This window comes from Monodon monoceros, unplaced genomic scaffold (assembly GCF_005190385.1).
Source record: "Monodon monoceros isolate NGI ecotype Baffin Bay Population unplaced genomic scaffold, NGI_Narwhal_1 Super_Scaffold_20, whole genome shotgun sequence".
In the NCBI taxonomy this organism is placed as follows: Eukaryota; Metazoa; Chordata; class Mammalia; order Artiodactyla; family Monodontidae; genus Monodon; species Monodon monoceros.
Genome location: NW_021703777.1, coordinates 71,585,299 through 71,612,437, shown reverse-complemented (window position 1 = coordinate 71,612,437; position 27,139 = coordinate 71,585,299). Strand labels below are relative to the sequence as shown.

The 27,139-nt window shown below is 41.0% G+C and overlaps 1 protein-coding gene across 10 annotated transcripts in view; it reads left to right on the top strand.

Moving 5' to 3' along the window:
* The window catches only part of LIMCH1 (LIM and calponin homology domains 1), a 336,283-nt gene that overhangs the window by 269,904 nt on the left and 39,240 nt on the right, over positions 1-27,139 (top strand). For 7 of the 10 annotated variants that reach the window (XM_029234810.1, XM_029234807.1, XM_029234806.1 and 4 more), the window contains 7 exons: positions 321-356; positions 5,146-5,272; positions 6,738-6,895; positions 7,105-7,513; positions 10,608-10,826; positions 22,656-22,746; positions 24,329-24,492. In XM_029234810.1, coding sequence (XP_029090643.1) covers positions 321-356; positions 5,146-5,272; positions 6,738-6,895; positions 7,105-7,513; positions 10,608-10,826; positions 22,656-22,746; positions 24,329-24,492 — 1,204 coding nt within the window. The remainder of the gene's footprint in view (positions 1-320; positions 357-5,145; positions 5,273-6,737; positions 6,896-7,104; positions 7,514-10,607; positions 10,827-22,655; positions 22,747-24,328; positions 24,493-27,139) is intronic. The other 3 variants (XM_029234814.1, XM_029234811.1, XM_029234812.1) reach the window with 1 other exon arrangement.

Genomic DNA, 27,139 nt, shown 5'->3' with positions numbered 1-27,139 from the left:
TCTCTAAACATTGTGGGTTGCACCTAAGCCTTTTTGTGTTTATATTGAACAGATTCTTTCTTTGTGGGTAGCATGGGGATTTTTTTCATTTCTCCTCTGGGTTTTACTACACATTTTGCATTCTTCAGAAATGTCAAGACTTTGCTTTCATTTTCAGCAGTTAATGAATATTACTAATTGTATAATGACACTTCTCTTCCAGTATGATCAGCAAAAAAGGTTTGGCACACATACATTTCACCTGTAGTTTTTATTTCCAGTGTGGTTACAGCATTAACCTTCGTCTTACCAATCCTCTAATTTTGTATTTGGTCTTATAGATACGGACCGAGAACTCCTGTGTCTGATGACGCAGAGTAAGTTGTCTTGTATTTGTAGGAATACATTAATTACTAGCCTAAACTGCATGCTTCCAGTACTCACCACTAATTGAAATGCAGTTAATATAACAGTGGATTGAAGAGCTAACTGACTCTTCTCTGCAGCCTCAGAGAAGCACTTGAAGTGGGAATGCAGAACATATGTTCTGTGCAGGGGAGATGAATGAAAAAGCCACTGAAGCATGATTCTAATATGCAGCTGCTGCTTAAAAGTTTACTTTTTATAGACAGAGCACGTGAAGGTTGTTCTTGTTAGCGTTCGGACGTTGGAACCCCTTCTGAACCACGGAATTGTTAAAAGGCTTTTCTGTGCTTTGCATTGAATTCTTGATATGTAAAGGCTTAGCCATGAAGCGGTCATTCTCGTAGCTACATTTTTTTTAAGCTAAGAAAATAAATCCTAAGCCACGAATGATAGATTCAGAAGCCCAAGTTCCTCCCAGGTTGGAATAATATAAACTGTGGGATGCTTGAGACCACGACGTTGGGATTTCGTTCAAGTTCCGTGGCATAGTCGGGGGTCAAACTGTACAACATGACTTGGGCTGCCTCTCCTTGGTTTCCGCTCCTCTCAGAGATGCATTTCCCATCCCCGGCCTAACATCCAAATTTGAAAAGAATCCACTCTCTCCCGTTTGTGACCACATTAACTCCATTTCAAAAATGGATTTCTCATAGGCAGAGCATTCTGAAACTGATATCCAAGGCAGAAGTTTTCTTTGCAGAATGCTCAGATTTAAGAAACATGATTAATATCTCATTCCAACAACAGCGGCCCACTAAGCCTGATGTCTGCCCTCTGGGAGAGGGATTTTGTGGCCTAGTGGGAATCTGGGCCATCATAAGAGTGGACCCGAGTATTCCCTCTGCCTGTCTTCCTGGCCTGATCCATAGTTTCAAGTCACCGAGTGAGGAATCTAAATAACAGTGTAGAACAGACAAATATCATTTCCACCAGTGACAACGAGATCAGGCCACAATTTACTGTTCCTGAATTGTGCTTTTTCCATGTTTGTGTTCAAGAGGTCAGCTTAGTCTGTACTTGTAGCTCGAAGCTGTCTGACTCATGTGCCAAGGGTATCGGTTTCCGATGTGTGATGCACAATTGCTCTGTGGCCTGACACATGGAACATTCATGTCTCAGAACCAAATTCAGCCGGAGCTTGACTGACTGCATGAAGCTAAGTAGTCTATAAAATTGAGCCCTGGTTGTTGCTTTTAAAGTGGCAGTATTTAACATTCACTGAAAAGAGGGTTATATAAGATTGATAGGCAAAACACTTCTTTGATTTGGTTAGCAAAAACATTTTGATAGAATGGATTTACTCTTCATCATTGCAAAGCTGCTGTGCAATTTGCCTAATACAGATCTCTAAAAAACCCTAAAAACTGAAAGAAAAGAAGCTACATTAAAGAGCTTTTGGATTTTACCTGTACCTGAATATGAAACCTCACCCTCAGGAGAAGTTAATGATTTTTTTTAAAAGGGGTGGGAGTGGGGACTCCTCTAAATTTACCAAAAAAGCAGCCTTATGGGCCAGGGTGAGTATACAGAGCTTCTTTTCCAAAGGTCTTATCTAGGAACATCCAAAGGGCTGAATTTCTTTCTTGGAGTAGACATAATTTATATGAAACCATGTGGGGAACAAAAAGAAAAGTTTATGTCAGGGTTTTGTTTTTTTTAAAACAGAAATTCATAATATATTTTGTTCATTCCCCCACTATCTCCCTTTTTCAAAATCTTTAAGAACAACTATTGGCACAGACTCTATTTGTTCATAATTGACACATTCTTAAAATGCAACCCAATCAAAAAAAGATGTGCCCTTTAAGGAAAATGCAGGTCAGGGGCAGACCTACCACACAGGCAAACAGAAATTTCCACCTCCTGGCAAGCCACGAATGGCTCCATGGATTTAGTTTCACCTTCTTGCCCTTTACTTCCACATGCCTCCTCTCCCAGCGGTCCCCTCCGAGGAGGCTGGACACTGTGAGAGCCAAAGGCCATTTTGTTCTTAATTCCCTTACCTTAGACTTGGGCCAGAAACAGTTTCCAGGCTCCCCTTGAGGTAATTTAATCCTGGCCCTCAGAAATGCCAGCCTGTCACCGAGAGAGGCTCCTGGGCCCTGCAGCCAGGGGCCCGTGTCCCAGCAGCCCAAGGGCACAGCCTGTTGTGCTGAGAAGAATAGCCTTGGTGCAAGTCCATTTAACATTCTGGAACCTAGGCTTCTGCAGGGTCCCCCACCCCATCCCTAGACAGGCACTTCTTCATTTTGGAGGCTGAGTCCAACCTCTGAATTAGGGAACATTTTCTGAATGGTGACTCAGCTCATTTTCTGTCTACTATTATCAGTTCTGAGCTTGCTTAGTTCCTTTTTTTGAAATGGTATAAAGATATTGCTCATAGTTTTATTATTTCTTTTTCGGGCCAGTTGGCTGGTGTTTCTTTAAAAAAAAAAAAACTCTAGGAAAAAATAGTACTTCCTGGTATATGAGAAGGCAGGCAAGTGTTTCTCTTTTTATTTCACTAACAAGCTTTTGGCCACATTCGGGCTGAGGTAGTTAAAACTTCATGGTGGGAGCAGAGATAGGAACCCGGGACAGAAGGAGGCAATTCTGAAGGCCTTGCTCCCATCCTCTCCATGCCGGTCGAGTGAGATAAGCAATTCTCAAATCCTGGAGGAAGCTGCCATTTTCCTCCCGGGGTCCCAGAAGAAGTCCTTGCTTTATGGCCACCCACTGTGGCCTAAACCAAAATTCTGCCCTTTAAAAATTATAGATGGCAAAGCTGAAGGAAGGGACCTCCTTCCTCTCCCACAATCTGCCAACTATTTAGTAGATCACAAGACAGTCCCAGCTCAGAGGAGTTTATATCTTCTAAGACCTTCACAAAGCCTGTAAATTGCCTTCAAAGATGAACTGACTGAATCAGACATATTTCAAGGTAAGACTTTTTTAAACTCTGAAAGGAAGAATGGGATGAGTTTTGGTCCCTTTCTGGAAAGCTTGTTTAAGGGAATTTTGATCCATGAAGTTTAAAAACCATGGGTTAGACTTTTCTACCTAACTCTGCAAATTCCTAAATCTTCCTTAAACCACATGAATAAATAGCATAAGCTAGGTGAAAAATCGCAGCCCCTCCTCTCTTTTGAGGGCTCCAGTTTATCTTTCAGGAAGGTACAGCTGCCACAATCAACACTGTCCCCTGAGTTTGTGGACAGCTCCTCACGTGGTTTGTCATGTCCATGCAAACAGAAGCCTCAGATCAAAGAAAGTCCCTTGGCGCAGATTATTAGAATACTCTTGGGGAAAGCAGATTACAAGTGTAGTCTTCAGTGTTAGCTCTCTTAGGTCAGACTCAAATTGTGCAGCATCCAGAGAGAGGGGAGAGGCACCCACACATCCATGCAAGTTCATTTGGGTGGACCGAAATGAAGGTGGGCAGCCATTGCTTTGGGGTCATCTTCTCCTTCCAGAGAGCTGCCTGCTAAGGAACCCACTAGCATCCAGTGACGCTGCTGCTGTGCATTGTCTGGCCATGGGCATGACTATTTTGGACATCACTGATGATGTCTGGAACTAGTTGGTGTCTCAATGCATGGCTTGTCTTTTTTCTTTGTGTTAAGCTGGCTTCAAAAATGGACCATCGGTCTTCTGTTCTTAAACAGCCCTCCACTCGATTTGAGTGTTCTATAACCCATTTGGTTCCCAGAGCTAGTCATTTCTTTGAGAGAAAAAAACGGGAAGATTTTGCTTTGGTTTTTACTTCTATTTTCATCTTGCTGCTTCAGCTTTCGTTATAGCAAAGGTCTACATAAGCATCGCAGAAAAGGCCCTATGGTCTTGCCCAACATTTAATAAGCTCCTATAGAATATATCAATGATATGAACAGCCTAAAGGTTTTTAAAAATTGCTTTCCCAGTGCTTTTGCTTTTAAAAGAGTAGATTCAGAGGTATCCTGACAAAAATAAAGTGAAACCATTGTGAGAATTTTAGGATACAAAGTATATACTGATTTATATATTTTATCCTTTAATCTTACCATAAAATATTTTCTTGATTCCAAGATGCCATCAACGCACTATCAATTTACAGACAGTTTTACAGGACATAGAAATAAACCACATCAAACGTATGTTTCATTAATACATAGCTGTTGGATGCAACCAAAATTCAGAAAATACAACAGGAAAAGGTGGTGCCTTAGACTTGAAAATGTATGATATATTTTTGTTTTCTTTTTGAAAATGGAGAGATTGCCTCAGTTAACGGAGAAAGCATTTAAGCCAGCTCTTTACACAAAGAAGCATTTACTGCAATTAAGTTTCACTTCAGGGGACACCACTCTCCCTCCCTTTAAATTCTCCCCGAGTTATACATTTTAACTCTCTTCATTTTACTTTCTAATACAAGTGAGACGAGCCCAGAGCTTCAAATACCTTTTTCTAGCCCTTTACTTTAAACATATATTGACCCCTACATATAAAATTAGATTGGCCTGATTCTGCCATCACTGAAGACAAAGATGGTCACATTTTCGCTTTTTGCCGCAAAAGGAGAAGAGGTGAGGCTGCTAGCATGCCCGCTGCTGCAGGCCGAGGGATGAACAGACTGCAAATCACGCTGCTGCCTTAAGCTGCGGAGGGAAGGGGGCAGTTTTTCCAAACGCGATAGCGCCCCGCCGCGGCGGGACGCTGCAAATGCGCGGAGACTTGCGGAGCACTGATCCTTGTCCACGCGGCGTCTGCTCTCTCCGCACGCAGGAGCACGAGTATGTTCGACATGCGGTGTGAGGAGGAGGCCAAGGTGCAGCCGCACAGCAGGGCCCGCCAGGAGCAGCTGCAGCTGATAAACAACCAGCTGCGGGAAGAGGATGACAAATGGCAAGATGTGAGTGCCGTGCAGGGCCGTGGGCAGCGGGGAGACTGCTCGGCCCGCTGGGCTAGAGGCCCTTTGGAGCAGAAAATCAAGCGGGGCTGGAAAATCAGACTTGGGCTGGAAAGTCATGCAGAGGAAGGGCGCCCCTAGAGAGCTTCAAACGGTGACACAGTCCATGTGGGCATTAGGGAAAGTACGCTTGCTGAAGTTTGGCCACCAAAAAGAGGGGAGCAGAAGGGAGGCAACTGGCACGGGATGCAGAATTGAGGAGGGACTGTCTTTTGAGACTATATATTTGGAATCGATGATAATAATGATGATGACAATGATAATTGCCAACATCGAAAGCGTACCAGTAACAGGTACTATTCTAAGTACCTTGCATGTAATCATTCTTTAATCCTCTCAATAATTCAATGAGCTAGCAACTATGATTGTCCTCAGTTCTACAGATGAGTCCCAGAACAGCTAAGTAACTTGTCCAAAGTCACACAGCTAGTGAGCAAGAGAGCCAGGATTGTAACCAGTAAGGAAGGCTCCAGGGCCTGATGGGGGCCTTGGGATCATCTGTGTGCTAGGAGCAAAGAGCCAGGGCAGGGGAGAAGCCTAAAGATAGGGATGAGAGGAGGAAGAGTGGATTACTTCATCCTCACAGAGCCCTCTGAGGTGGCTACTGCAGATTTGACTCTACCTTTAGTCAAAAAAGTTAACTTTTCTAAAGTTGATAAAATGTGGTAATAATTATGTCTGTGTACCTTATGTGCACTACCTCATTTAACCCTCACAACAGGCTTGTAAGAGTAGGTATTATTATCATTTCTATTTTAGAGATGAGGAAACTGAGGTGCAGAGAGGCTAAGGAACGTGCCTGAGATTCCAAAGCATGGAAGAGATAGAGCTAGGATTGTTTCTCACAGCCGCACTCCCACCCGTCTGACTCCAGAATCCTAAGTCCTCAACATTATGCTCTAACTGCCCATAGGATTTGTGGTGAGGTTCTTGAAAGGATCAGATGACTTAATACATACAGAATTGTTGGTTTTGTAAGACCCCAAAGCCAATTTTTTTTTCTGTCTTTTCTTCCTTCCCTGAGGGAATTGTAGGTCTGTGGTTAATTCCTACCATTCTGTTGTCAGCGAGTCCATTCACAATGCAGAGGTTGTAAATAGCAAGAAATGAAGTTTCTTACAATACCCTCTGAGGCAATACTTTAAAATTTGGCAACTGACATGGAATTTGATCACAAATTTTACATTACCGTGTTTAAATAAATGCGCTGCCCTGCTATGGATAATGTAGATATTTCTGAAGGGTTCCTGCCTTCGAGGTAGTCCTGTTCCAACCAGACTTACATTGGATGTACAGGAATGTCTTAGCCTGGCCGATAGTCAGTGCTTACTCAACCCTGAAGAGTAGAAATGGAATTATGTGCAAGCCTGAAGAAAAATGTTCTATCTCCCTCCCCCCACCCCTGCAGGACCTGGCTCGTTGGAAGAGCCGTAGAAGAAGTGCTTCTCAGGACTTAATCAAGAAAGAGGAAGAAAGGAAAAAAATGGAGAAGTTACTGGCTGGAGAGGATGGGACAAGTGAACGAAGGAAAAGCATCAAAACCTACAGGGAAATTGTCCAGGAAAAGTGGGTTCTTTCTGTGGTTGTTCTTGTTGTTGAATGTACAGTATTATCTAGATGTGCTTTTCCTAAAAATTGTTGGTTATCACCACGGCTCTGACACCAATATTATACTTCCTGTTTGTATACTTTCCTTCAGCTCTACCAAGGTCTGCTTTGCAATTCCTGTGACTGTTGCCTTTGTTCTTGCTTCCCCTCCCATGCCCATCCTTTAGGGAGCGGAGAGAGAGGGAGTTGCATGAGGCATACAAGAATGCACGGTCCCAGGAGGAGGCGGAAAGGATCCTCCAACAGTACATCGAGAGGTTCACCATCAGCGAAGCTGTCCTTGAACGCTTGGAGATGCCAAAAATTCTGGAAAGAAGCCATTCAGCAGAGCCAAACTTATCCTCCTTCCTGAATGACCCCAACCCCATGAAATACCTGCGGCAACAGTCACTGTCTCCACCCAAATTCACTGCCACCGTGGAAACCACCATCGCTCGTACCAGTGTACTGGATGCCAGCATGTCAGCAGGCAGTGGGTCTCCAAGCAAAACTGTCACTCCCAAAGCAGTGCCTATGCTGACACCCAAGCCTTACTCCCAGCCCAAAAACTCTCAAGAGGTCCTGAAGACCTTCAAGGTAGGATGAGCTCCTTAAGGGTAGAACCAAAACTGAACCCCAGGTAATCACTGGAAGGAAGCATCTTGTCTCAAGAAGATGCAATTGTTTTTATCAGACAAAAGCAAAATGTGTTAACATGTATGATTGTGAGGCTTATGTGTCTCTGAGATTTGGTTTGCAAATAGTTAAGGGGTAGATGATTCCCCTCAATTCCTGTTTTTAATACTGATGGGCTTCCGTGAGATTGGTGGTTGAGTCATCTCCATGAGCAATGTCTGTTTCATAGTTGGATATGATGGCATGGTCTCTCTATAGTAGTCATAACAAACCCTAATTTAGCAGCACCCTAGGTATCTCCAGCTATCTGGAGGTATTGCAAATTCCTCAAAACAAAATTTTGGTTGCCTTTGGCTTAAATAGAAGTATATACAGCTACCTCTCTTTTAGGAAGAAACTACCATCATATCTAAAAAGATGCTACAATACAAAAAAATAAGAATACAAGGAATACATGGGATGTACTTGGTTCTCAGATGAGACAGATTTTTTTAATTTTTTAAGTGGGAAGAAAGTATGTTGTTTTGGGGGATGGAGGGGCTGCCAATGAATGTGTAAAGTGATGTACCAGAACCGAAGAATCTAAGACAGTCAAACGTCTTTTTTCTTTCTCAAATTCTAGTATTTTCCCTCACATCAGGAGGAAGTGCTCATCCTTTGTCTCAAGCTATGTTGACTGTAAAGAAAAATCAGTTCTGATTGTCCCTGCACACCACATGGGTTCATAATAGAAGACAGGTGGAATTCATCAGTAGCAGACACGGACATGTGACTGTAAAGAAAGTTTGCTAAACTAAACTAATTGAGCAGTGGGATGCCATGTATCTTCCTATTGAATTTCAGAGGGAACCAAACCACACTTTCTGACTTTTGCTTAGATAACTCTGAATGTATCTTCAAAATCTGTGCCTTAGGCTTTGATGAAACAAAAGAAAAATGTCCTGGCTGTCTCATCTGGGTTGAATTGAGATGTTTATCCCTCGAAGGGCAGGGACTGTGTCCTTGTTGTTCATAGCTTCATCCTGAGTGCCTGGCATAGGTGCCTAGGCACTCAGCAACTGTTTATTGAATAAACACACTAAGTTTTTCCTGAGAAGATGAGCTACTCATCATGCAGACTCGTGCACACACAGATGTACACATGATCATATGTGCTCGGCAGGCCACCTAAGTACCTCAGCAGCTGTCCTTCACCTAGGGCCCACGGTGATGCACTGTCTGAGATTTCATGAAGGAAGGTTTGATGTTGAGGTGGCCCAGCACAGGGATAGGGAATACATTTATTTAAGTTGGTATCCAAGGCAGCTGATCAGTTCATCCAGGTGTCCACTTCCTATTCCTTAATATAAACAGCACGGTATGATCATTTAAACAGAAGAATTAGGATAGATGACTTCATGGCAAGACTTTGGCCCTGAGAAAACCCAGTCCCTTGCCATTGTGGCAAGACAATGTGGAGGCCTCAGGAGAGGTGGATTGAGGAACTGGATAGAGATCCTTTCAGAGCTGGGGCTCACCAATGAGCCCTCAACTCATCGTAGGTCTTGATGGCTGTCAACCCTGTTCACAGCCCCACCATTGAGTGGGTGGACCCACTGGTATGGTAGTATGTAAATGGAACAGTTGTTGCCAGATAATGCCAGAACTGAAGCTAAGGGGTGTGTGTGTGTGTGTGTGTGCGTGTGCGTGTGCGTGTGTGTGTGTGTGTGTGTTTTCTTGTGGGGGGAGGTGGGCACAGGAGACAGGGAATACAGGCTCAGTTTCTTAGTACAACAGATTTAAGAGTAAAGGAAGAGCAAGTAAAATGGTTTAAGGCAGTGTTTTCAAACTGAGAGTTGCCACCTGTTGCTAGGTTATGAAATCAATTTAGTGGTTTGGAATCAGCATTCTTTTTTTAAAAAACAAAGGAGGTAGAATAGAGTACAATGTTCAAAAGACAGCCTAGTGCATCACACATAAAAAAAGGTAAATATTATTTTGCAAAACTTCGTTTCAGTTATCTTTACATGCGTGCGTTCAGTTGTGATTTCAACTTCATGGATCACAGACAATAGATGTACAAGCCACTGACTTAGGGTAAATAAACTATAACTAGCATCTGCCCTTCTGTTAGTCCTTTTAAAAGATTTTAGAAGGTTTAGTAAGAAGAATAGCTACTATTTACATACTTACAATGTGTCAGATACTGTTCTAAATTCTGTGCATATATTAATCCGTAAAATCACCGTAACAGCATCATTAAGGAATACTGTTATCATAAAGGTGAGGAAACCGAGGTTGAAGATTACATGGCTGTTAAGCAATAGAGCCAGGACTCACTCTGAGGCCGTCTCACTGCAGAGCTTCTTTTCAGGACCATGCTACATACTGTCAGACCTTAAGACAGAGATTTCTAGATACCTTTTAATAAGCCAGGCTAACCACTGTCACTCCTTCTTTCTCGCTCCCACCACCCTCCCTAGACATGGGTGCAAAACAAAAATATCTTAATATGCATGGCCTCTTTTTCTTGAAGAAACTGGGATGGTCCGGTTAACTAGAAATAGGGATTTACTGTCACATAGCATAGCACCAGGTTCCCTGCCCTCCGTGATAGCTTCCAAAAAGTGCCCATTGCTCCTGACCATGACAGGATAACCTGTGAAATATTCCTGATCTAAGATGAATTCCTCCTAATTTAATACGCTAATCGGAAAAAAAAAAAGTCTCAAAGTTGTGGATTAGCAGTCAGAAAGTAAATGAAAAATTACTGGAACCCAAATATGCCCTTGATTTTCTATACTGCAAAATAAAAGCAGACCCACGGTAAGGTGAACATGAAACGTATTCTAGCGTGAAGCAGCCTGAGAAGGCAGACCACCTTTTAAAGAAGCCTTCAAAGATGGCATTTAGAGGAGCCCTAGTTTCTAGAACTGACCGAAGCATATAAAAGACCTTATTCTTTGTTAGATCATGATTATTAAATGCTAATGATTTAAGGTGATTCTGAACGTGTTATTTTGTTATAGTCTTTTGCTGGGGAATAGCATGTTCTTGTTCATTCCGGTTTTTACAGGTAGATGGGAAAGTCACCATGAATGGAGAGACAGTTCACGTTGACGAGGAGGAGAAGGAAAGAGAGTGTCCCCCCGTGGCACTTGCCCCCTCGTTGACCAAATCCCAGATGTTTGAAGGTGTGGCCAGAGTGCATGGGTCCCCCATGGAGCTGAAACAAGACAACAGTAGCATTGAGATCAACATAAAGAAGCCAAGTTCTCTTCCCCAAGAGCTGACGGTAAGAAGCAAACTTTTTCTTTTTCCTCTTTGGGATGATTTCAATGTGAAATAATCTATTTTTAAAAAAATAAGTAGATCTTGATAATGATCATTTCTTTCTAGGAAGGTGTATTAGTTTGCTAGGGCTGCCATAACAAAGTGACACAAACTGAGTGGCTTACACAACAGATATTAATTGTCTCATGGTCCTGCTGGCTGGAAGTCCAAAGTCAAGGTGTTGGCAGGGTTGGTTCCTTCTGGTGTCTATGAGGGAGAATCTGGTCCTGGCTTCTGGTGGTTTGCTGGCAGTCTTTGGCATTCTCTGCCTTGTAGATGCACCACCCTGATCTCTGCCTTGATGTTCACATGGCACTCTCCCTGTGTGTTGTCTGTGTCCAAATCTCCCCTTTTTATAAGGACACAAGTCATACTGGATTAGGGACCTACTCCACTCCAGTATGACCTCGTCTTAATTTAATTACATCTGCAAAAATCCTGTTTCCAAATAAGGCCGCATTCTGAGGTAGTTGAGTTTAGGACTTCCACATATAAATAGGGGGGAGGACACAGTTCAGCCCTAACAGAGGAATATAACAGAAGGTGTCATGTGTTATGAATAAAAACCTTTTTCTTGTCCCCCTGCGATTGGTGTCTAGTGTTATAGAAAAAGAAATAAATCTCTGAGATACCTTCATTTCTGTCTTTTCAGGACCCCATCAGACTTGTTAAAATAATTTGAAAATAACTGGTGCCACCAGAACCTGACTTTCCATCCTTGACAATATGTATAAAAGGGCATCTTTCTTATTAGTTTGAAAAAACTCATTAAAAATCAAATTAATTTTTTTATTGGTTTAGCCCCTGAAATCCAGTGTAATTAGAAGTACTGTTGAATGGCCAAGCTGAAAAATGTAGGGTAATTCAAGAATAGCAGAAGAGAGAACTCAAAATAACATTAGATTTGCTTATTTGGAGTATAAAACGTCATCAAGAAGATTACACTTTTTCTTAGATCTCTCACCAGGGTTCGTGCTGGTTTTGCTGATCAAACCCCAACTGTCAGTACCACAGATACAGGCCGGTTTTTGGGGTAGAATCGGACTCTGTTTAGCCTTATCTGTTCTCACCAGAGGCTGATTTCCGCAGTTTTAATTTATAGTGTTTGGGTTGGAATTATAAAGGATGGGGGAAACTGTCACGATTTTTTCCCCCAGCACCTAGAAAAGTTTGGTCCAGAGGGAAACTCGTCTTCCAGCTCCAGGGCTAAGTTAAATGGCCCAGCTAGCTAAACCCATCCAGAGGACTAGATATTATTTTTCTTATCTCCAGGATTTGTCTTTTGAAGAATAAAGTATGTTTTCGCAGAGGAGTTGAGAGAATTTAATTCTTCCTCGCAGTGCTCAAGCCCTAGAAAGAGATTCAAAGTGGAATGGACCAAAATAACTTCCTCACCATGGTAACATGTTTGCTGGTCTCTAGGAGAAAAGTTTTGTGATCAAGGCACAGGCTGAATCCCTCAACCTGGAATTTAATTCTACTTTTCATTTGCATGAATGTTACCACCTCTGAAGAGTTCTTATGAGTTATCATGAGATGGAAGACTGAGTTCTGCTAGGAGTGTGGGAACTTTACTAGTAGAGTCAACATGAACTTATGCTCTTAAATTTAAATAAGTTCCCCCAATTAATTAGACATTGCAGTGGTAGGATTGCTCTTCTGGGACAGTTAGTAGTTCTGTTCTTATTTTTCTTTTGCCACACTTAATGATGAGTGTTTCCTAAGTTCCCTTCATAAGTACCTTTCCATGACTCAATCTGGTTACTCTGTCCATCAGGCCACAGGCCCTTTGCACATACTGTTGAGCACAGTTCTTTGTCCCTGTACTTTGGAGAAGCAACAGTGTAGGAGCCACACTGGTCCCATAACAGAGGTACACAGGGATTAGTCAGGCCCAGTAGATTAATTCCAAGAACAAACCCTAAGGGCTCTGCTATCAGGCACGTGTCCATTCTCTACCTTTACCTCTGCCCTCTGACCATTTTGTTGTTTGAATCTGGGAGGAACCCTGCCCTTGGCGGAATAGATTTTTTACCAGCAGAAGTTAAAGGAATAAGTAAAGAGACCAGATGGTATAAGGTCTAAACTTCCCACACCAACTATTTAATCTGTCTTGTTCGAAGCTTCTAACCCATTGGGGAAAAAGCTTTATCAATCCTATATGGAATCGTAAACAGAAGAAAAGGGGGTTTTACTTGTTTGTTTTGGGGTTTTACTAAACCTCCCTTAAAAAATACTCATTCTCAATAATTACTAATTTTCTTATTTTTACAATGAGCAACATAAAAAGAAAATAGCCTATTGTCTCTTACTGCCAGGCATTTTCCACCTTAACCGTAGTTGTACTGCTATACTCTCTAATGGCAAAGAGAAGATGGATTGAAAGATGTCACATTGGTTACATTGCCCCAAAAGTATCTAGTTTCAAGAGAGGCAAAATTAGATGATCTGAAAGAAATCATGTTATTTCAGAAGTATATACGGTATAACAAGGAAAGCCCTAATCAAAAGGTGGCCTTGTGGACTTTTTTCTGGAAACCATCGTGATCCTAGGCAGCCTGAGGTCTAATCTCATGGAAGAGCCTGGGAGTCTCTTACTCTGGAAAAAACTGCCTAGTTTGGAGTGATTTCTAGTTCAATAAACCCTAGTGGTTCTGAAGAGGTCATAGCATTTATTTACCTCATGTCTAGTACTTTAGGCTCCTGAATTAACCATGTCAGGGGCTACCACGTTATTTTCTGGGTAGATAACTACCTGTATATATCAGACTTCGAGCCAAGTTGTTAGCTGCACTTCATGAAATTTTAGCTAAAACGCTCTTCATACTCGCTTACAACTTATGACACCAAAAGTTTTCCATTTATAATATGTTATCCTAAGAGCCGTTTTCTTTTCATTAATTAATTAATTAATTTTTGGCTGTGTTGGGTCTTCCATGCGCGTGGGCTTTCTCTAGTTGTGGTGAGCGAAGTTGTGGCGCACGGGCTGAGTTGCTCCGTGACATGTGGGATCTTCCCGGACCAGGGCTCGAACCCGTGTCCCCTGCATTGGCAAGTGGATTCTTAACCACTGCACCACCAGGGAGATCCCCTAAGAGCCATTTTAAAACCTACTCCTCGTTTTACTTCCTTCTCCATGTTCCAGGAAAAGCATTTCTTGACTGTGTTTCAGCCAGTATATTCCCATTGAAACGGTAGAATTCATTGGTCATGGCAAAATATGGTGACCAGCTTAAAACAGGAGGCTGCACTCAACAGCCTCCCAGGCCTTTTTACCAGCTTGCCTTGATTTGCTGTTTCTAATTCATTTGCCCCATTCTGTGGGGCTGTCAAAGGAATAGTGTTCTTCTTTTTAAATAGTGTCTTTCTTCCCAAAACTGCATTCCCAACAGATATACTTTTTACAAAGGAGTAGCCTCACCCACCACTAAAATGTCACAGTTCCTTCAGGGTGAGCTGGAACTATTCAAAGGGCACAGTACCAGTAGGCAGGAGCATTAATTCAGACGGAGAGGCCGAGTGGCGGAGAAAGGTGGGCACCATACTGCAATGGGCCACGGGGTGTGAGGTTGGAGGGTCAGCCTCTTGGGTCAGCACAACCACTTTTGCATATGACGTCATGTCTTCAGGTTCCTTCTACCTCATCTTTCTCATTAGAAACTCTTGGGACCATCGACTCTTACTTTAGAAATAGATCCTAAATTAAGTTTGGCTTGTTATTAATTTTTAATACTCTGGTTATATCTATTGAGACTAACAAACTCCAGATCATCCTCATTTGAATCACCTTTAAGGTAATGAGATCATGATAGCCGTTGTGCCGATGGTTGTCCGTTACCTGATAAGCATGAATAAATGACCTACTCTGTGGCCCATTTTTGAAATTGAAAAAGAAACTCATAAACTTGCTATGAGAGCAATTTTCATAAAGCAACTAGCAAAGTATATAAAATAATATTTAATTAAGTGCTAGAAAACAGGGTTAGAAGCCTAGAGGGACATAAAATGGCAAGGAACAGGTAAGATCATTGTAGGCTGCAGTTAGTCTAGTTGGGAAGGTTTTATGTGAGTTTCAAAATCAACTTGTAGGATTTGCATTGGAATGGAGGGGGGAAGCAAGCTGTTCCACATGTTGCGACTAGCGGAAGCAAAGACCTCAAGAGGGGATCACAGGGCTAAGAGGTGATGAGGGTGACTAGATGCCATACACTCCACCCAGAGGGATCGGGGCTCCCACGGCCCCTCCCAGTTATCCCTGAGATATTTCCCAATGGAAATCTAACACTCACTTTTTTTTTTGCATTTTAAAATATTGGCTTCTGTAAGAAAATCATATCATAGCACAAATACTAGACTTGTAGAATCCAGGATTGGAAAAGAATTTGGAAGGTCTTTTAATCTAAGGACTAATTTATCCTGTTTAGTGACCTACAGAGAAATGTCTCCCTTCAAGATAGTCTAGTGTTTTCTTGATCCACTGTGAGCTATACTTGTCTTTGAATCTCTTCCTGCCAAAAATGACCCTTTCCTAAAATACCTAAAGTACCCCATGCACTAGGTCAAAGACCAAACCCCCCCTGAGCCTCAGTTTATACTTAAAATAAGGATAATAATAGTATAGGCATCTGATGGTTATCGTGAGAATTCATATGTATAGAGCACTTAGCATGATGTCACAGTGACTCACAGAGGTGCCCTTAAGTTAGTTTTAACATTGTCATTCAACAAATGGGAGAAAGAAAGTTACCGTATATTTTTCAGAAGCCTGAAAGGGTGATAGGTGCAAAGTTTTTTAGGTTAAAGTAAGGTCATCAGAATCACCATATTGAACAGATGTGAATTTCAAACAAATGGGATAAATTCCATGTTGTCTTCCAACTCAGCCCGTCAGTAGCTCCAGCTGTAATTCTCTAGGAAGCAAACAGACATGAACAGCTTTTTCCAGAAGACGATTGCCCTTGCAGATGCTCACACGCTTCTTCCAGCAGCTCTTTTTGGTTCTCCTATTATTCACTCTTTCCCAAGTCTGGCTTCCCTCTGCCACCTAAACCCCCAGGACTCTCACCCGCTGACCTCCTGTCAGCGCCTTCTTGCCAGCTCATCCCAGCCTATGTCCTGCATGCCCTCTGCGCTGGCAGCACCCTCCCACCGGGTCTGTGGCAATTCTCCCTCATGGACCAACGGCCAGACTCAGCTCTGAGGGATCTAAACAACTTCATCTGCGTTTCTCAAACTAAGTAACAAGATCTTTCCACCTTGACAAAGCTCTAGGCCTTCCTCTTGAAAATTCAGTACTTTACTAATGTTTTCTGATCCAAGAAAACAGACAATCAGATCTTTCTTGAAACATTTCATTTTGCAGTGAGAGCAGGATGAAGGCATTTGAGTAGGTGCTGTTTTCCTTACAACTGTGACCAACTGCAGATTCCTTTTAGATGTCAAATGTCAACAGGCATTTCTCTAGAAACTGTTTTACTCCATCCAGAAGTAGTTGCAAGAGCCTTAGATTTAATACGCTAATTAAGTCATTAAAGATATTTAGGTCTGAAAGCGTTTACAGACTTCAAGATAGTATACATCAGGAACAATAAAAAAATCAAACCTGGGTCAGACCCGCACATTGTTGGCTGGAGAAGTTTAAGGCAAAAAGAAAAAGTTTAAGGAGTGGAAAGGCTGATTCTCCACGTAGATCCTCTTTCAACCAGTGAAAATAGATATTTGGTGATATAAAAGCAAAAAGGGAAACATATGCATGGCATATGTGGTACCTGGGTCCTGGTGCCAAGACATAAATAGACTGATTTTCCAGGCTTGCGTCCAGATAAGTTCTTCAGGACTGGAGCCGGACAATCAGTCAGAGTCACCGAATAGCAGCTCAGGTAAGGACCTTGGACATCACACCTTCCAACCCGTAGAGGTTAAATGATCAGTCCAAGCTTTCATACCTCCTCTGTCCTAGAAACAGGGCCACTCAGACCCTGGGTCTCAGGACCATTTGTCCTCTCCTGCTTCATATATCCAATTCATTCCACAGAGACGCTCTCTGGGCTGGTTCACCAGTAAGGTTCTTGTTAAAAGAACAGCCCAAAGCCAGGCAGATCTGTGGCTAGACCATGTCCCTCTCAAGCCAGGAAACTGCCACCTCCCACCGAGGCCTCAGGGCTCGGTCTGGCACCAGGGCCAGTTTAGATGGTGTTCTTAGTCAAGGGGACGCCAACTCCCGGCTTAGGCCCCTGTAACCTTTCTGTGCTCTCATTCATTCATGTCCAGGGGTCTGTTTTTATTTTCATTCTTGAGACAGTATTACCAGTTGGAGAAGGGAAGGCTTCTCCTCTTTTCAGCTATAACCAAAGGAAAGTGTGGGCCATAAAGCACATTTTCCAGCAAGACAGGTTTGTTTCAGGCAAATCTCTGAGTCCATCGGCACTGGTTGAAAGTGCCAATTTTGAACTCATTACCTTTGGAGTAATGATGTGAGTACAAAAGTAACAAGACTTCAGAATGGAGTATCAGACAGAAGTTAATTAAACTGGCTTTGGGATTTCCCTTGATTATATATAGTCTATATATATATATATATATATATAGCAGAATATAGAAAACCATAAAAAAATTTAAACTAGTTATTACTCCAGCCACTCAGAAGTTAAGATTTTTTAAAATGTGCATCCTTCTCTTTTTCTCAGTGTATATAAAAGATTTTGGGGGGATCATGTTATTCAAATTGTGTTGTAACTTGCTTTTTCTCTTAATTTATCCTGAATATTTTGTTAGTAATAGCTTGATTTTGATGACTAGTATGCATTTAAACTAAGCTTGACAGTATAAATTTCGTAAATAATTCATCTAACATTTGCTCCCCTATCATGGATTACATGTTGGCTCTATGTCAGATACCATGCTGGGTCCCTGTCCCCCTCAGAACCTGGACTGGATCAAAAGCCTCAAGACGGGGTGATGGCTGGGGGTGGTCTGGTCTCAAGCTGCCCTGGGAAGTAGAGACTTGGCTAACTTGACCCCTGTCCCGAGAGATCCCGGAGAGTTCTCATCTTCTGCATAATAAATGAATGAGAGGTAGAATGGAAAGGATGAGGTAGAATGGATGAGAAGGAAAGGGCATGGAAAGGGCAGTTTGAATCATTTCAGCAATAAACTTGGGACACTCAGGTTCTGGATTGCATCTTATGGGTCAAAACCTTTAAATACCTAGGGAGAAGTTGGCAGTGGGTGTGACTCCAAGTCCAGATGTTGGAGCATTGAGGTTACCAGCACAGGTCAGGGTTCCTACCTCCCCTGCCTACTAGCAATGTGACTCTGGGTAAGTGACTTAGCCTCCTGGGCCTCAGCTTCCTCACCTGTATAAAGGGAATCATATTGGTGCATACTTGACAAGCTTGCTCTGAGGACTAAGAAAGATAATCCACATCGAGTGCTGACATGTGGGAAATCTAGTAAATATTGACCATGGCTACAGTGACAACAGTGTATAACCTTTAAAACATAATTTTAAGGGAAGATAAATTGGGTCATCTGGGAGTTCAGTATTTGAGTGTTAAGCCACATAGAAATGCATCCAGAAACATGAGTATTCTTGAAAATCGAAGTTCTGCATTAGTCATGCATAAGTAAAATATTACTGAAATGAGGTGTGCTAGAAAAATCATCCTTATTGAAGTAGTGCTTGAGGACTTTGTCTCTTCTGCATTATAAATTATGTCTAGGGCTTCCCTGGTGGCGCAGCGGTTAAGAATCCGCCTGCTAATGCAGGGGACACGGGTTCGAGCCCTGGTCCGGGAAGATCCCACATGCCGCGGAGCCTAAGCCCGTGTGCCACAACTACTGAGCCTGCACTCTAGAGCCCGTGAGCCACAACTACTGAGCCCACGTGCCACAGCTACTGAAGCCTGTGCGCCTAGAGCCCGTGCTCTGCAACAAGAGAAGACACGGCAATGAGAAGCCCATGCACCGCAACAAAGAGTAGCCCCTGCTCGCCACAACTAGGGAAAGCTTGCGCACAGCAACGAAGACCCAATGCAGCCAAAAATAAATAAATAAAATAAATAAATTTTTAAAAATTATGTCTAAAGGACTTCATGAATTATCTTATTTCATTGATTCCAAGGGGCACACTTGCCACACTTGAGCATCTCTAAATCAGGACATGTCTTTTTTTTTTTTTTTTCAGGATATGTCTTATAATCAGTAGTGTGTCCTATTTAGTTTGTTTAGTAGTTTGTTTTCTTTCTTAGTAGTACCTAAAATAATACAACTTAAACTTGATGGCATCTAAGATTTAATAAAATATGTCCATTTCTTTGTTCATGTTTGGGCTGGGAAGGCTTTGGCTCAGTTTTTGTAGTTATTTATTTCCCAGTCACTGGAAACACCAGTGTTCTCAAGAGCATCATACATCAATATTTAACTGCAAATTTGTTTCCCAACCTCAGATAGTTTTCCATAATCTAATCCATTTGGGGAGAAAACGTAAAAATCAGTATTTCAGACAGTATTTTATATATTAAAAATCAGTGTCTCTGACTATTTATATATTAACATCATAAAACAAAAAACACTATGTATTAATACTTCTATGTGTGGGGGGGACACTTTAAATTATTAAACCCAGGTTATTCTGTTGTAATACTAGGCTGGTGGGTCTTCAAATACTACTGTCATGTCAGTTGTTCATATAACAGTGTACACACACACAGAGAACATATATATGTAACTTCACTATAATAAAAGAGACTTTGGTTTATTTAACCATTTCTACTCATTAAGTCTCTCAAAGGGCTTCAATTCAGGCTTCCTGATGTATTTAAAAGTTACAAAATCCATTAAGTAGTATAAATATGATGCTTATTTCCTTCCTAGGGTTTTAAAGGTGCATGTTAATTTAATATTATGTTCTTCCAGAATTGATACACTGTTATCCGTCATTAGAAAGTGCTCATCTAGTTATGAAGATGTCAAAACTACCCCATCCTCCAAAAGAAAAAGCACATCTTTGCCACTAGATGCTATTATAAAATTCTTTAGCAGCTTGAAAGGCTAGTGGCTTAAAGTTTCCTTGCGTCTTTTTTTTAACTTTGAAAATTTGCAAATAATTTTTTTTACAAATTTTTTTCCAACTTTTAATTGTGGTAAAGTGAAACATAAAATTTACTATCTTAACCATTTTTAAGTGTACAGTTTAGTAGTATTTAGTACATTCATATTGTGCAACCATTGCCACCATCCATCTCCAGAACTCTTTTCATCTTGCTAAACTGAAACTCTGTACCCATTAAACAATAGTTCCCCATGGCCCCCTCCCCTCAGACCCAGGCAACTATCATTTTACTTTTTTTTTCCCCTTCACTTTTCCCCCATGCCCCAGCCTCTGGTAGCTACCATCCTACTCTCTGTTACTACGGGTCTGGCATTTTTTAATTTTAATTTTGTAGATTCCAGATATAACTGAGATCATGCAATATTTGTCTTTCTGTGTCTGACTTATTTCACTCAGCATAATGTTCTCCAGTTTCATGCATATTGTCACAAATGACAGGATTTTCTTCTTTTTAAAGGCTCAATAATATTCCATTGTATATGTGTGTATAATATTGATATTTGTGCATATAATAGTAATATTTACATATCAGAATATATGAATAATATATACATATTTTCTTTATCTAGTCATCCATCAACATTTAGGTTGTTTCCATATCTTAGCTATTGTGAATAATGCTGCAATGAACATGGGAGTACAGATATCTCTTCGAGATACTGATTTCATTTCCTTTGGCTATATATACCTAGAAGTGGAATTGCTGGATCATATAATGGTTCTATTTTAAATTTTTGATGAAACTCCATACTGTTTTCCATAATGGCTGTACCAATTTATATTCCCATCATCAGTGTACAATGGTTCCCTTTTCTCCACATTCTCAACAACACTTGCCACCTTTTGACTTTTTTTTTTTTAATTTATTTTTTGGCTGCGTTGGGTCTTCGTTGCTGCACGCGGGCTTTCTTTAGTTGCGGCGAGCGGGGGCTACTCTCGGTTGCAGTGAGCAGGCTTCTCATTGCGGTGCCTCCTTTGTTGCGGAGCACAGGCTCTAGGTGCGTGGGCTTCAGTAGTTGTGGTGCACGGGCTTAGTTGCTCTGCGGCATGTGGGATCTTCCCGACCAGGGCTCGAACCCACGTCCCCTGCATTGGCAGGCGGATTCTTAACCACTGTACCAGGGAAGTCCCTCTTTTGACTTTTTGATAATAACAATCCCTAGAAGATATAAGGTGATATCTCACTGTAGTTTTGATTTCCCTGGTGATTAGTGATGTTGAGCATCTTTTCATATACATGACTTCAGTTGGCCATTTGTATATCTTCTTTGGGAAAATGTCTATTCAGGTCCTTTTCCCATTTTTAAGTTGGTTTATTTGATGTTTTTTACTATTGAGTTGTAAGAATTCCTTTTGTATTTTGGATATCAATCCCCTATTGGATGTATAATTTGCAAATATTTTCTCCCATTCCATAGATTGCCCTCTCATTTTGTTATTTGTTTCCTTTGCTGTCCAGAAACATTTTCAGTTTGATGTAGTCCCACTTGTTTATTTTTGCTTTTGTTGCCTGAGCTTTTGGTGCCAAATCCAAGAAATCATTGCTAAGACCAATGCCACGGAGATTTCCCCCTGTTTTCTTCTAGGAGTTTTATGGTTTGCAGTCATACTTTTAAGTCTTTTATCCATTTAGACATTGATTTTGGTGTATGGTGTAAGATAAGAGTCCAATTTCATTCTTTTGCATGTCGATATCCAGTTTTCCCAACAGCATTTACTGAAAAGTCTATCCTTTACCCATTTTGTATTCTTGGTGCCTTTGTCAAAAATTAGTTGACCATGAAAGTGTGGGTTGATTTCTGGTTGTTCTGTTCCATTGATTTATGTGTCTGTTTTTATGCCAGTACCAAACTGTTTTGATTAATGTAGCTTGGTAACATAGTTTAAAATCAGGAAATGTGATGCTTCCAGTTTTGTTCTTCTTGCTCAAGATTGCTTTAGCTATTTGGGGTCCTTCGTATTTCCATATGAATTTTAGGGTTCTTTTTTTCAATTTCTGTGAAAAATGCCATTGGAATTTTTAGAGGGATTGCATTGAATCTGTAGATTGCTTTGGGTAATGGGGATATTTTAACAATATTAATTCTTCCAATCCACGAATACAAGATATCTTTCCATTTCTTTGTGTCTTCTTCAGTTTCTTTCAGAAATTATGGGGGGGGGTGGAATATGAGAAGTTGGGTAACAGAAAGTTGTTGAGAGCCCAGAAAGGGAGAGAACTTCAAGAATAAAATGCACAGTGCTAAGAGCCACCAGCATCTGTGCTGAAGACAAGCTACTGAGAGGTTAATTGCAACTTGAAAAAAATATTTTTTTCACTGGTGATATGACCCTAAGCCAACTGTAAAGCCATTTGGAAGCAAGAGAGTGGTAACTATGATTTTGAAAAACTGATAGTGAAAGGAAGGGAAAAGAGGCAGTCAGAGGAGGAGGGGAGGTAGTGGGGTTGTGTGCCCTCATAACATGGTTCTGCTTCAGCACTTACGTTCTCCTTCACGGAACGTCTCTTTCCGACAAACCCAGCCTTTCACCACTGGAAATAGAAAAGAGTGAATTCATATAGGCAGCTCACCTCGTTGGCCTGAAAATTACTACTGGAAAAAAGAGAAAGAAATCCTTTACCTTCTAGAACCTTCAAAGGGATAATGTGTTCAAGGTGGAAAAATATCTTTCTTTTAGGCAACGACTGAAGAAACTGAAACAAACAGTCAAGAAGATGAGAATGATGGTGAAAAAACAGAAAAAGGGAATACAGAAGTTGCCTCATCAGGTTTGTTTTTATAACAGACTAGTTTTAAGGTAAAGCGTGATAACTCTTAAGAGAATGAAAATAAAAAAGGTAGTGAACGAGGCTCTGTGACTGGTGTGGTTGTGCTGCCACCTAGTGACTTCCTGGGGGAAATTCTGACCAAGTGATTTATCTTGCTGTAAAAAAAAAACAGGAACCCATGCTTTTTGCTACCTTACTTCGTTTGTTTTTTCTTTTTTGGTACGCGGGCCTCTCACTGTTGTGGCCTCTCCCCGGACGCGCAGGCCCTGCGGCCATGGCTCACGGGCCCAGCCACTCCGTGGCATGTGGGATCTTCCCGTATCGGGGCACGAACCCATGACCCCTGCATTGGCAGGTGGATTCTCAACCACTGCGCCACCTGGGAAGTTGAAAGTTTATCTCCGTCATCATAAGAGAGTTATATTTCCCCTAATCAATAATGCTAAAAACTGAGGGTTATATTTAACACACAGTAACAACAATAGATAAGACAGATTAAAAACATATCATAAAAATAGATGCTGAGGGCTTCCCTGGTCGCGCAGTGGTTGAGAGTCCGCCTGCCGATGCGGGGGACATGGGTTCGTGCCCCGGTCCGGGAAGATCCCACATGCCGCGGAGTGGCTGGGCCCGTGAGCCATGGCCGCTGAGCCTGCGCTTCCGGAGCCTGTGCTCCGCAGCGGGGAGGCCACAACAGTGAGAGACCTGCATACCGCAAAAAAAAAAAAAAAAAAAAAAAAAAAAGATGCGGAAGTGGTAAACCCAATGAATAGTTTGAAAGAATAAAGTAATGCCACAAATATGAACAGTGAGTATGAATAGAAACCCACTATTCCCTAAAGTAATATTTCTCGATATTTTTAACACATTTTTTCTTTTGATAAACATGAAAACCTCTCACCCTTTTCTAATACCAAGTTATTTTTAAATGGCATTGTAAAGTAAATTAAAAGTCATTACTAAAAATTTTAGTGTATACTTTTTCAAACTAGACTGTACCTCCACATTCTGATATGCCCCCTCAGGTGGTGACTTTTCCACCCACTTTAGACTGTACCAAATTCTTCTTTGTATACCCGAGAACACTTAATTTTCATTGCATTATATTGATTTTAACCACACAATCCCTAACACATTCCAATTATGAAAACATGATGTTAAAAAGGAACATTGAAATACAAAAGGAAGAGTCAGGCTGCCCCTCATTTGGAAAGAAGTTTGGATAGAAATTATCTATAAATGTTCACCTGTCCAACCCACCTCTCGTAATATTTCCTGCCAGCATTTTGTTTCATGTAGTGTTATTCATATGTAAACTGGGACTCTTATTCAGAACTTAAGTTTTTCATAGTGGGGTTCTTTGATGTGTTTTATGTTGCTTTATTTTTTAATAATATCTTGAAAGAGCCTAGAGAATTCTAGTACCTGAAGCTCTTTTGTACCTCTCATCACACTGTAATCCAGCTCCATGTTGCCCCGGGCAAGATATGTACTCAGTGTACTTCCTGGCATGGCAGGACCAACGAGCCTTTATATGGTTTTCATCTTGTTCTTTATGTTTCTGAATGTAACTCCATTTCAGAGCCACAGTATTTTACATCAACTGTGACCCGATCCAGCCCGACCGTGGCCTTTGTGGAGCTTTCCTCCAGCCCCCAGGTGAAGAACGAGGTGCCAGAAGAGAAAGACCAGAAAAAACCGGAAAACGAAATGAGTGGAAAGGTGGAACTGGTGCTGTCACAAAAGGTGAGGTGGACTAAAGCCGTTAAGTCCACGATTCACGTGGCTTCATGTTACTGCTGGCTGCTATGGTGGCACCATTTTGCAATGAAGATTTATTTTCTCTCCTGATCTTGTTTCCTACCTTTGATCTGTATTTTTTTTTCTTAATACAAATATAATACATGTTCATTGTAAAAAAAAAAATGTAACTACATATAGAAAGATGTCTGTGTTAGTCCACTTGGGCAGCTATAACAGAAAACCACAGACTTGGTGGCTTATAAACAACAGAAATGTATTTCTGTCAGTTATGGCAGCTGGGAGGTGTAAGAGCAAGGCGCTGACAGTCAGCCTCTGGTGAGAACCCACTTCCTGACTCACAGACAGCTGTCTTCTTGCTGTGCCCTCACTTGGCAGAAGGGCCAAGGGTCCTGAGTCTCTTTTATACCGTCACTAGTCCCATTCATGAGATCTTCACCCCCATGACCTAATCACCTCCCAGAAGGCCCAGCTCCCAATACCATTACCTTGGGGGGTTAGGGTTTCAGCATATGAATTTTGGGGGGACACAAACATTCAGCCTATAGCTATTTATTTTTAATGTATATTTACAGTGATATACATGGAAATATGTAACAAATCTATCAAATAGTATGTGTAAGTATACATAAAATATATAAATAAAAAACATAGAAATAGAGCAAGAGAGAGAAAAAGTCACTGAAACCTACCTCTCTATTAATAATAAGTGGTATATATATTCTTTCAACATCTTTTAAAATTTATTTTAAATGGCTAATTTTTATAAAATTATTTTTATAAAATTTTTTATAAAAATTATATAAATAAAAATTTTTATAAAAATTATATACATTTAAAAGAAAAATGTAGTATAGATATCTGTTATAAAGCTTTGCAGTTAGGTTTTAGTTTGCCGTACATGAGCTTGCTTATTTGTAACTTACTCCATATTCTCTTTCCGATACTTACCTGTTTTACAGTAATGGTACTTCTGATGCCTCTGAACTTGAATAACAAGGAAACAAGAAAATTATTATTCTGATATAATGGGTTTTAACATCTTGTTTTTATTAAATTTCTTCTTTGTTTGGAGTCTCATCTCTTTCATATCAATTTAGTTTGTTTTCAGGCACAGTCTAAAAGTCATCTTTTGTACCTCTTGTCCTCAACCTTGGTTACCCTTTAGAATTTAATAGATACCAGGTCATATAAATCTCAGTCTCTGGGAACAGGGCTCAGGCATCTGTATTTTCAAAAGGTCCCCAGGTGATTCTGATGGGTCACCAAGATAGAGTACAACTGACTTGCATACTGGATACTTTATGTGGTGATATTCCAACTTTAAAAATTAAACCTAAATTTGGATTTGACTTTAGAGTGAAAATTTTACCACTTCTAGTTCTAGTTCATCTATCATCTACTCAACCAATAGTGGTTGTGCACCTACTATGTGCCAAGCACTCTGCAGACACTGGATATTCAACAGTGAATAAGACACAGCCCCTGGCCTTAAGATGCTGAGATGCTGTATGCCTGGTGGAGCCCAAAAATGCCTGCTTCCCTGATGCCTTTTGGGGATTTCAGACTCTAGCTACTCCCCCATTTTTATACATAGAGAGTTAAAAAATGGTCTGGAGCTCTGAACAGAAGAACCTAACTGTAGGAAAAGCGTTGGGGGCAGACAGGATTTCCTGCCCTTGCAGGTTGTGCCTGATCCACGTTACACTTGTAATCTATTTATTTATTCTTCTTGCAAATCGACCTTTTTTCCTATGTAAATATAAAATGAAAGGAAAACTCATACCATTGCTAGAAAAAATATTTTTAAAATCACACAAAATGGACACCATAGCATAAAAAATATTCATCTGTGTAACCTCATCTATGTGATCCATCTTTGGACCCCCAGCGTCATGGCTACCCTACTATGGAAAAAATTGTTTTCAGGGGTTCTTAACTCTGTGTGTATGTGTGTGTGTGTGCACACGCGCACGCTGCACGTGTGCCCACGCATGTACATGCACCATGGACCCTTTGTCTATCTGGTAAACATTATTCTCAGAATAATATTGTTTAAACCATAAAATACACAGCATTACCAAGTTTTCCTTGGTATCAAGTAGTACGAAATATGTATAACCACATGACTTCTTTTCTGTGGACTCCAGGTTAAGAATCTCTGCTAGATGATTAGCAAATGGAATAATGGTCTTTGAACCCAATGCTTTTCACAACATGTGAATTTCTCCTTTTCTCCTTTCTCTACTTTACAGTTAACTTTTAGAGAAAGAAAGAAAGAAAGATGATGACAGTGGTTGCAACAGCTTTTATTTTCTGATTTCACTTGAGAGTGTTACCTTTATAAAACAAAGTACCAATGCACACAGGCTGACCTTTTACATAGTGGGTATTTTGAGCATTTCTGCTGAGATTAACTGTTTCATTTACAACCAGGCATTAACCGAAACATATTTTTGTCAATTCCACTATGGAGGAAATGGTATGAGCTTAAGATCTGAAGGTTGTCAACTTTGGTAAATCTAGGCCTTAGGTTTTGCTGCATATTTTAGCACTGAAGTTCATTTGGACATCTGGTTGACCTCCGTAATGCAGAACAATTAACTGTATTTTCTTCAAGATTCCATTAGGG